Consider the following 11576-nt stretch of genomic DNA (forward strand, 5'->3'; position numbering starts at 1 on the left):
TCTTTGTTTTTTCTTATTCGCTCAGGATTTTTCCCATCGAAAAACCGTTAATGCCACGTCCCACCGGATCGAGATTCGGGCGACGTACTTTCGAAGGGGTCTTGGGTATGGCTTCGCATAAGGACTGCGACACAAATATGCGGAAGAGTCTCATCTTGCCGATCCTATGCGACACACCGACCGTTGCCATATTCATGCGCGTTACGTTTTATTTCACGAAAAATATTTTAAAGCTCCTCTCAATGAGAAATTTCATTGCTGCTCAATACTACTAAATACATCAGGCGATGATGAAACGTCGATTTTAACGTTGACGAGTGGAAAGAAGCCTCTGTCCACAACGGAAACGCGTGTCGCCTTTATCCTAGCTCGATGCGAGATCTAATACGCATGCGAGCGCACAAAATTTCGTAGAGAACGAAAACGTGCTTTCAGAGGGTGTTTGCAAACGAGTAAATGTACAACGGGGCGTCGAAGCGAAGAAATTTGGATGGCATTAAGTATGCACCCTCATGTTGCGATTACCATCGATCGATGCGCGACGCGATACTGTTGTATATAAGGAATGAACACCGGCTTATCCTCCCTCATTTCAGCCGTTTCCCCTTATTGTTTTGAGCGATTTTAGAGAATCAATGAAAATGGGTTCCGCCGAATTTACCTTGACGATTCGAAGTAATCTCGGAAAGATTGGGATTCGACTGGAAATTCGTAGGGGACTGGGGATCGGAATTTTTCTTGAGCCTGAATCATTGTCGTCGGCTCGACAGTTTCTGTTTCGAGGGGCGATCGAATTTAAAATTTCGTCGTCCATGTACTCACCTCCACTATCGCAGGCTACGATCACACTCTTGAAGTTCTATTTGCTATTGTAACAGGTTCGCAAAAGTCACATAACCGAACAATTTATTTGTCACAAATAAAATTTAATCGATAAACTCTTTACAAATATGTACAATAAAATATGCAACAAAACTCGACGGATATCTCATACACATACGTGATAGTGCGAATTTAATGAGACTCGCGAATGACGCGTGTCTCGAAATTAAAGAAGAATAAATTGAAGAAAAAAAATAGAAAGGAAAATAAAAAATCTCCCATGGGGAAGACGATGTGAAATAGAAAAGAGTAGAAGCTCAAGTTTTTTAAATGAAATCTAACATCATTTGTAGCCCGACCAAACTCACAATGAATTTGAAACGATAATCACGACGTTGAAATAAAATTTCAATTCTTCAATTTAACTCAACCCTAAACTTCACGTCTATTTTTAATCTTCTAACGCATAACGGTGCGTTTGGGAGCTCACGGTGTGTCGGGCAGTAAAATTATTTTGACGAAATCACTTGCGACCATTTGGTTTTTCAACAACAAACAGATTAAGACACAATAAAATTAATTTTTTGTAGAGTCAAAGATTTTCGTTGAAACGTGAAAAATTCTGAATATAAAAAAAACTTGGTTGTACTATGAAAGAAAACGATTCGTGCTATTTTTACTAGCATAAAATTAGAGGAGCACTAATTTGAGTATGATTATAGCCAATTATTCGATTGGAATCGTGTTACATGGGTTGGTTATGATTCAAGACGTTTGGATCAAAAAATTTGAAGCACCCCACGACTTAGCTGAACTCTCGGTTTGAGCTTGTTCCGAGTTTACGAAAATTCGATAACCATTCAAAGTCGTACTTTCATTCGAGATCAAACTTGGATTTTAGTTCCAAGCTAATTGCAGCGATTAAATGAACATTGAATGACGACTTGCGTAGAATTAAACTTCACGTGAAAACGATCGACGTTGGTCTGCGGAAGAATGGAGGAAGTACGATTGGCGGAAAAGGTGGTGGAATTGGGAAAGCGGAAAAGGCCGAAGGTGCGTCCTAAATCGCGGGGTTCTTTAAAAATGGATCGACCCGACGAATGCCGTTTTTTCTCCTTCGATCGTTTCGATTGCCCAATAACGCTGTGGGCACGTGAGACCAAGCGGTCGTCTCCGCCTATCGAGTCCGAGTCATTTAGTATTGCATCGAAAACTGTGTGTATATTTTCCGCTTTGTAAATAAACGATAACTCTGCTAACTCAGTATGCGCGAAGGCCGACCTCGATTTCGCCATGGGATTCGGCCCCACCGGCACCTGCACCCGCAACATGGTGGTTGTGATGGACATGATGGTGGTGATGATGGTGATTGAGATGGGGGTGCTGAGCGGCTCCGGATCGGTAAGCGCGTTGCTTTTCTTCGAAGAGGCGTTTTCTATCGTTGTAACAATCTAGTTGAGCGCGCAATTGAGCGTCCTCCCGGGCGGCGGACTCTTCGTCAAATTCGAGACATGCAGCCCCGTCCAAGCGCTGAAGATCGAACCAGCCGCGCCACGTCACGCATACGCCGTTCAGGATGAGATTCGATCTCATGTGCACCTGAATCAACAGAGAAAAGGATTTTTTTTTCATTTCTCAACTGAAAATGCGATATTTGCAAAAATGTTATAAATTCATCTGTAACGGTCATCGTGGGAGATTCTGGAATCCGGAGCAATGCCGAATCCGATGAAATTATTTGTTTTTCATGCTACTGCGCCTGAACAGATGGCGTTTTTTTGCTCCGAGCAACGCCACGGCAACGATGAATGAATCACGATGGGAATCTCACGCGCATTATTATCGAACGGCGGGATGCTACTTAGCTCTATTTTTTGGTGTTTTTCTATCGTTATGACGAAAGAACTGCCGCGGGGCAACGTAACGATCGAGACAATTCGTCTGTTTAGTATCATTTTCGTTTTATGAAAACTCCAAATTATATTTGCTCGCTTAATAATGTTCGATTGGTCTCTCAAGTTACTACTCGAGTCAGGCTTTCGATGAATCACTAGATTTTTCAATTTCCCTTCATTTTACGTTAAAATACGTACCCAATAAACAGTATTTAATTAATCAGCAAAGTAACTAAGCCAAACAATTGCCAAATTGAAAGTGAAACAATCGATTTCAAGGTAACTATTGAAAAATATGGATTTCCATGAAAAATTATCCAATTGGTGAGAGAAAAATGTGTAAAATTTTTAAAAATCGTACTTCGCGAAGAACTGTTGGTAATTGTTAATTAAGCCACTCGAAGAGAGCCACGAAGTGAGGCGCGGTACTCCTAGCACTCTGCCTGGCCGCGCCGACGGCGCAAATCCATGTACAGGGGATCGAATTAAATGATTCGTAGAGCGCTCAAATTCGGATGATGTGTAAATGATTAATACAATGATGAAAAATCGAAGGAAAGTTTGTAACAAAGATATTGAGACCTTTTTTCTTAAACAATGCACTCGTCATAGATTTACGGACATCTCGAAGAGTGTTCCGAACAAAAGTTCAATAAAAGTTCAACTTCGGTAAGAAGCCCTTCGGTAATTTATTAATGAACGTCATTATAAAAAAAAAAAACACAAAAAACTTTTTTTTTTTTTCAGTGATTGCTCGTTACGAAAACATAGAATATTCTTGCGAGAATTTGAAGGTACTTTCCCGATGATCCAAATAACGTACGACGAGTGGGCACTGCTTTTTTATCGTTCAATGCACAAGGCTCCAAACGAATGAGCGTGTCACCATTTTTTTGGACAATTCGACTATCCACGATAGACTTGCACGATGAAACGATAAATAATCGACATATTGAATGAAAATTTTCAATAATTTGTTATCATGAAAAGAAAAGAAGAAAAGGAATAACTGGAAGAGTAATGAAAGTTCTGATCGGCCCGTTGGAAACGCTGACACGGAATGACACGGACGAATTTGGCCGATTATTCAAGCCTGGTTACACTACAAATAGGTTTAAAACCTTTTTGCACCGCTTTTACACGATAATTAATTACTTCAAAGAAATAAAGGCGAGCAACCCTTTTTTCGTGTCGGACATTTATGAGCAGGCGCATTCTCGTGTCACGTTCTCACGCAACGTCGAAGCAAGCTGACCGAGTGAGAGGGCAAGAGAGAAAGAGGGAAGAAAGAAAGTGACTTTGTGTTACAGGAAGGCAAAACGAAAGAGAAAAAAACGTTTAGTTCCTTCTGGGCGTGTCACATGTCGTCATAATGCGTGGCGATATTTAAACTGTAACGCATTTCAACGCGTTCCATTCGGGCTCAACCCTTCCACCCTATTTGCATTTTAGCTAAGAATAAAAGAATGAGCAAAACAAAAAACAACACGAGCACACACACACACAGACGTGATTAAGGTGCGAAAGGGTGGAAATGAGGGTTCCGATGAACCCAAACTGATTTTCCACGGTTCATTATCATTGTTGTATTTTTCATAGATAAATACGTCACTCGAGCCTTGCCTTTGTTGTACTAATTCTTCTGGAATCGAAGGAAAAACGAACTTGGAATAATTTTTCGATTCTTCCAAGGTGATTATGTTCTCTATCAATGTTCTCTTCTTCGAGTGAGCATGCGAGTTGGCGCTCCGGCGATTGGAACTTTGAGGTCGTTCCGTCGAGGAATACGACTCGGCTTGAGCGCAGTTTTTGATGGGCGAACATTCGTCACGAAGGTCGGATAGGACTTTTGTGGCTTTTCGTTTCTCCAATGAACTTTCGAAACGTCAGTAATTTATGAAATTATCTCATGCATACTTGGCTCGTGCCGAAACCGTGACGTTCGAATAATAATTCAACAATTATTGCGCGAACTACTTATTTATCAATTGTTTTTATACGAATAAAAAAGTGCCGGAACAAAGTCACCAAAATCGCTTATAACTTCGCTCCTGGAACTGTGAAGAGAAAAATTTGCGAAATAAACCGAAACGAGCGAGAACCACCTCGCGTGGAAAGATCAAGTGTCTTGTTGCACTACTTTCCTCTTCGAAAAATTTGAACAGCTTCATAAATGTTTAATTAAGAGTCGCTATAGTGACTCTTAATTATCGTCGGGGATAAATTTTCCTGTAGATTTGAGATGGGGACAGAAGGACGCAAACGACTGTGGACGTTTCTCTTCGCAGTATGAAGGACCTTTTTATAACTGGATCTTCAATCCATGTTAACTATCGCTCGCCACAGGGCACGCACCAACAATGCCCAGCACGCGTCGTTCGTTCGAACGTGCTCGCTTTCTGCTCGTTCTCTCTCTCATATATTTCATTCACCACATGGGAGTTTAAGTCTCTTAAAACAATGGAACCGAGCTACAGGAAAAGTCTACAAACGCGCACAACATTTTACGTATTCCCTTCACAAATGCGTTTTTTCTGGGGTGAGGATCCGATTTAAGATGGGACGCGCTGATTGCTTCCTCGTGGACTTTTTATTGAGCGTATTGAAATTTAAAAATGTACAGACGATACAGTTGCCTAAAAAAAATGAAACGCGGTGGCAACGGAGCGTTCATACTTGAAGAAATTTCCGAAAAAACGTACTTGCAACCCCGATCGCAAAAGCTTTTTTCCGTCGAATATATTCTCAATTTCCGGTAGCCCCGGGGGATGCCATTTGGAAGATCCTGGCGATCCTTTTCAGATCCTTCTCTTTTTGTGAGGCCGACGCAAGCAAGATTTACGACCCATTACGCCTTAAATTTCCAGTCGCCAGATTTGAAAGCACGTTCCTGCTGCCTCGTCGACGCCTCCGAATGGGGCACAACCAACACTCTCGTGTCCACGATGCTTTGGAATATATAATTGTTAGACGATTTTAATACCATCCGAGCCATAAAATTTATTCTCGTGATTGTCTACCGGCAGTAACTGTGTCAGAAGGTTCGCTCGGAATGCAGCGTTTCACAGCCTAGAAATGTCTCGTAAAGTAGAATTCGGAGTGCCTACGAAAGTATTTAGTTAAAAACTATCGGTAATTGCTTTTCAAAGAACAATGTTTTTAAAATACTTGTGCATTCTTTATCTTATTTGATCGATTCGTAATCTGTAGAATTTACAGATCGTTGATACCCAACGAAACTTTTTATTGATTTTTTAAAATGAAAATTAAAAAAATTTCATTTCATTAAACAGAATCAAAACAAAAATTTAAGTGCTTTCAATTTGCAGTTATCACTTTTTCCCTTAATCACCCACACACCAATCCACACCGTACAATTAAAAATTTCGCATTACTAAACTCTTACAAAAACGATTTTAGACGATGTCAGCTATTTTGGCCTAATTTGAAAGTGATAAAAAAATATTTTTTCATTACGCAAATTCGTACACTAATTGATCATTGCGTTAAAGGACATTCGATGGTGCAGCTAGTAACTGGTTTCTTATAAAATGGCGGTCCAAGAGCAAGAAGTTATCGATCGTACGACGGGAGCTTAAATTTTCGGGCTTGTGAGACCATTGCGTCGGCGTGCACGAGCCGCTATCTCGGGTTCTTCCCCTCCGCGTCCACAGGCTTGGTTACTCTCTGTACTGGCACGCATATAGGGACGTGCTTGGGGTCAACAATATTGAATAATCGACTGTTGAAAGCAAAAAAGTGAAATTTCGATTTTTCTCTGGGAAATAATGAGTGGAAAGGAAACGCGTGTTCCTGTAACGCAAGGGGCATTCTACGTCAGTATCCAGCCGATTTTTCATCGCCTTCCAAAAGGTCAACGGAGTTCTAAAATAGCGCGGGCTCCTGTGCAATTTTATCGAAGTATTTGGCCACTGTGCGGAGCATTTTTTCTTACCATGAAACTGCGTGTGGAGCTCTGCACAAAGCGGATTGAAAGATGGCAAGCCATGGAGTAAAATAAAATCATAGTTCACTGGGAATTAAGGCTCGGTTGTTAAAGTCGCTTTGTAAGCGAAGAGCTACACTGTGTGGGGGGAGGTTTTACAAGTTCGGAGCGGCATTGAACCCTCGGAGTTATTCATACCGTGGCCCTTTTTTAGTCGTCGCCATTCAAGTTGGAATGTGGATTCCGAAGAAGTTGTGGATTAGGACGGAGCAAGCGGCGGGGAAGGCCAACTTCCAATTTGTTTGTTGGCGATCGACGAACGCGCGCCTGGAAGGCATGTTTCCTCGTCGTCGATTCTCGGCGAAGAATTTTCGCTCTCATAATGTCGGTGATGGACCTCCCGCAGTGTCGTTAACTCGCGTTGCCCAATCCCGGCTCCTTCGCCAAGGGACTGACTGCGATGTCGCCACCGCGGAAGCCCGGAATCTGGCGACTGATCGGACCCACGTTCTGGTCTATTGGAACCTTTCGATTTTATGTCGTTCATCGAGTCTTGGGCTTGAAGGAACGCCAACTTGGGGAATTCCGATCGCAGAGCTTCGTCGTCCCATCAGTCAAATTCGTAGCTCGCCCCTAGCCTCGCCCAAATTGAGGAACCGATTGACACGATCCGCAGAAATTTTAGTACTGCGATGACACTGAAGTTTGCAACGTTCGAGTCCAACCGAATGATTTTAAAAAAGCCTCCAATAATTCCAGTAATTCTCTCCAATTTCGTTCCCTGTCGAATTTGCAATTCGTAGTTTTTCGACCTGCATCACGATGCTGAAGTTTCCAACGTTGGAGTCCAACGAAATGAACGAAAAAAACGTTTGTAATTCACCAATTTTTTATTTCACGAATCGTTGGTGCAGCTTGAAAAACTACGAATCGCAAATTTGGCAGGGAACAAAATAGGAGAATTACTGGAATTATTGGAGAGTTTTTTTCGATCATTTCGTTGGACTCCAACGTTGGAAACTTCAGCGTCATCCTGCATCGATACTTCGTGAAATAAAAAAATTGCTCAATGTCAAATGTTTTCTCCTTCATTTCGTTGGACTCCGACGTTGTAAACTTCAGCGTCGTGTGCTGCGCAGGTCCGCGATGGACTTACTCGCTTCCTGTGCGCGTGTGTGAGCATTTTCGTTATAGGCACACGCAGAGAAAATTTCACTAAAAACTACTATCCTGCCATAGGAGTAGGGTTCTATATCGTAATATTTATTAACTCTTACGAACATACACAGTAATTTTTGTGCAGCGACTCGATGAAAATTGATGTGTGATGTCAAAATAAATACATCGGTACACATGTATCGTACAATCGCGAATGAAATTCTGTTATTTATCATAGTAAATTTGTAAAGACTTTGGCGTATGATCGATGCTTGTGTTCGAGCTCCTCAAATTTTACTATGTTCGACTGTAAATTTCAATTGTGAAAACAGTACTAAGCACAGCAAAACGGCATAATAATTCTACTCGACGGTTCATCATCGAGTCAACGTAAATTTTACAACGTTTCCTTGGTGAACTATGGTAGAAAAAATAGCACAGTTTAAACCTTTGTCACAGAAAAATACGCAATTTAAAAATTTTCATTCAGAAATGACTTGGAAATTACGATGTTTATGGTAAAAACGTTCAAAATGGGCGATATAAAAGCCTAATACCATGGCAGCGTAGTAATTCTTACTATTTTTTTCTCTCCGTGCACCGGCAACCGGGCTATAATTCACGGCAGAACCTCGCCGATTTATTGTGCGAACGACAGAAAATTCCTGGGGCATATTGTTTCACATTTGCACTGCGTTTTTAGACGTTTTCATACGAAAAATGTTCATTTTAAAATGATCATTGTGCAAAATTGATCGATTCAATAGAAACAATAAAATATCGAGAAATAACTCGGTCGATTTTCAGAAGCAGCCATCGACTTGGAAGACTTTTTCTGCACTTTCTCACTTTGTAAAAAATCGATGAATCTCTGTGTCAAGCAGCATTAAATATACCAAATAATCGAATGAAATTGAACGCTCACCTTGCCACGTTCCTTGTCGAAGTCGCACACGCTCCGTTCACCGTCGTAGTTTCCTGCTGCTGGACCGAAGGTCAATTGCAAGTTGGTCCCGAAAGCAGCGAACGCAAGTTCGATATGACCTTCACGGCAACCATCTTGGAAACGTCTTTGGCGCTCTTCTAAAGGACGATCTCTGTACCCAGTATATCGTACCTACCGATCAAAACGACCGTGAAAATCTATTTTCACTGTTTTCCAGTTCTGCGAGTATTAGAAAACCTAAGATCCCTTTGAGGTTCGTCTCAGGCTTCATTTGTTTCTCAATTTCTTGGTAAGATTCTAACTGGCGAGAACTCAGTCCCATTTGTCTAGAAGTTCTTACATTTTTTTATTTTCAGAAATGAAACAACTCTGTTTTCATTGAACAAAGTCTTAAGATCGCCTATTTCGTTGAATACGGTCAGCAAAAACAACATCGAATGTTTTTTCAACGTTTTTTTTACAAATCCAATATATTATGTGACTTTCAACAACGGAGTCGGTTCTTCCATCGAACTTCGTGTTCAGTATAGAGTTTCTTATTAAATTAAATTCACACTTAACGCCCTGTTGGAGCGCAAAATTGATTTGTTTTTTTCGTCATTATATGTATCATTTGTATTTCTAACGATCAAGGAACACACCGAATCTTAAAGACTCGAAATTATCAAAAATAATTTCGAGTCTGCGGCAACATGATTATTTTATTGGACTAATTTTGCGTTATCAATTTCGATAAATTTTTGGCGAATTTATAAAATTTGTATTAAAATAACTTCCATGGCTAGCGAAATTTACGGACGCGGTCTTCAAGGACAGTTTGCTTGAAACGGCAGTAAGTACAGGAAATTCCCGGCACGCTCGGGTGACTAATACGAATCACTCACGTATACACTCGTATAGTAAAAGCGTATATGAGAATACCAAAAGGAGTTTCCTCGTGTATATGTGAAACGGAAATTCCGAGCGGTCTCCCTGGATATATAATTTGATATCGTTTTTTCGTGGAAAATTCGCATCGCCCAATAACGATTTACGTGTCAAAAGCCTCACTGGGTGAAAAAACCGCCGAACCAACCCGACCAAATGATTGACACTTCAAAAATGTTTATCGTATGACAGAAAGTAAAATTTTTATTTTTTCATCCTCAAATATTCATAATAACACAAATTTATTTGTTGATTAGTTGTAAAAACTGGTTTCGCAGTTTCTCCTCTCGATAGAAGAAACACGGCATCAAAGAAAAATCTACGGACAGCAAAGTTATGGGTCAACACGAAACGTTCGTTTGTATCTTAACTTTGCGTAATAATTTGCTGAATATATTTGTGCATAGTCATTACGTATTATTAATAATCACGAGCCCCATAACGAGCCGCTTGATATAAAAATTTGAATCCTTTGAAGTGATGCATGACGAGCATCCATAAATTGAAGTGTCACATTGGTTGCAGGCAAGAGTTATCGAGGAAACAGAAAAAAATAAATTGAGAAGTGATGCACAAACCTCACATTCGCGGCTGAGCCTCCGAAAAAGTTCGTCGTTTTCGAATTTACTCTTCTGATCAGGCACAACTTTAGGCATCTTGTAAACGAATCTTGGTCGTGGTTGTGGATAGAGGCCCATGCCGTCGAAGGGCAAGACGGCATGGTCGCTCATGGCGTGCATCATTTTCGTGAATTTTGTTTCGACGACTTAACTTGTTGCCGAATACGGTTAACGAACGACGCAGTATTTTCACGGGGCCAATGCAACAATAGTCAGGATTAATCCGTCAATTGCCACAAGCCCCAAAACGCTCTTTTACTAATTCCCACTTCGATGTTTGCGGCAAACTTTATCTCCGAACGAATCGCGATTGATATTTCGAACTAATGGGAAACGTACACGCAAAATTAGCGGTTTTTGCGCTTCGATCACTCTCACGTTGCCCAACCGAGTGGCGTTTCCGCCCGAACAACTTTTTCAGCGTTAATGGACTAGCGACGCTTCGGAAAACGATTTTTTAATTCCAGACGTCGAAGACTCTGTTTTTCATATTGACCGCCCGACAAGAACGAGCTCACAGCGCGACAGCTCTGCGGAGACTAACAACTCAATGTGCTCCGAGGATCGCCCGGTTTCTTTTCATATCCCGCTGACTCCGCCCCCGGACTGTATCGCTTATTCCATCCACCAATCCGGGCAGAAAACCTAGAATGCGTATTATTCGCCCGCCTCAGAGCTCTCTCCCCTGCGACAGCATGCGGGGAATTTTCTTTTTTATCTCTCGTTCGAGTCGGAGAGTACCCTCGGTTCAGCATGGTTTTTTGCATGCGCGTTCACCGGTGCATGAAGAGCGATGTACGGTCTGGCCCAATATGGCACGCTTCGTAGGAAAAGTTGGCTTATAATCACGAAGAAAAACCTTGTTCCAGGAATAATAACGAAGCAAAAAGTTTTTTACAAATTTCACAAGCTTCATAGCTTTGCGATTAAATGAACTAGTGTAGTAGCATTGTCGATATTTAAGGAGCAAAACGACTCGAAACTTCGGAAAAATTCATTTTTTTAATTGGCCTCGAATATACTTAAAAATACATAATTTCCATTCTTGTCACATGAATTTTTGCCCATTTTCTTTAAAATCTTTCGCAGTTGTACGTTCGGAATGATCAAATTTAAATATTTTTCATCACCAAATAATCAGCCTCATTCGTTTGCCAAAAATTGCATGAGAAAATTGTTGTTTTACGAAAAATTGAATTTTTTCGGCTGTTGCAATACGCCGTCGAGTCCGTGCAATGTGGATGCTGAAATGACATTTT

At 41.0% G+C, this 11576-nt stretch overlaps 1 protein-coding gene across 1 annotated transcript; it reads right to left on the reverse strand.

Annotated features, from left to right (window-relative positions):
* Positions 1-905: 905 nt before the first annotated feature.
* On the reverse strand, positions 906-10876 carry LOC122416041 (protein big brother-like). The gene is made up of 3 exons (XM_043428707.1): positions 10276-10876; positions 8750-8941; positions 906-2424 (listed from the first exon to the last, which is right to left on the reverse strand). Exons 1-3 carry the CDS (start codon positions 10438-10440, stop codon positions 2086-2088), a joined length of 696 nt encoding a protein of 231 aa, XP_043284642.1. The 5' UTR covers positions 10441-10876; the 3' UTR covers positions 906-2085.
* Between the last annotated feature and the right edge of the window lie 700 nt (positions 10877-11576).

This window comes from Venturia canescens, chromosome 9 (genome assembly GCF_019457755.1).
Source record: "Venturia canescens isolate UGA chromosome 9, ASM1945775v1, whole genome shotgun sequence".
NCBI lineage: Eukaryota > Metazoa > Arthropoda > Insecta > Hymenoptera > Ichneumonidae > Venturia > Venturia canescens.

Bases quoted from the DNA above. Each gene is read 5' to 3' on its own strand.
- LOC122416041 (XM_043428707.1), bottom strand. From the start codon at position 10,440: ATGATGCACGCCATGAGCGACCATGCCGTCTTGCCCTTCGACGGCATG. The intron at 8,942-10,275 runs GTTTGTGCATCA...TTTGATCGGTAG, and splicing joins GGCTCAGCCGCGAATGTGAG to GTACGATATACTGGGTACAG. The intron at 2,425-8,749 runs GTGAGCGTTCAA...CTGTTGATTCAG, and splicing joins TCGACAAGGAACGTGGCAAG to GTGCACATGAGATCGAATCT.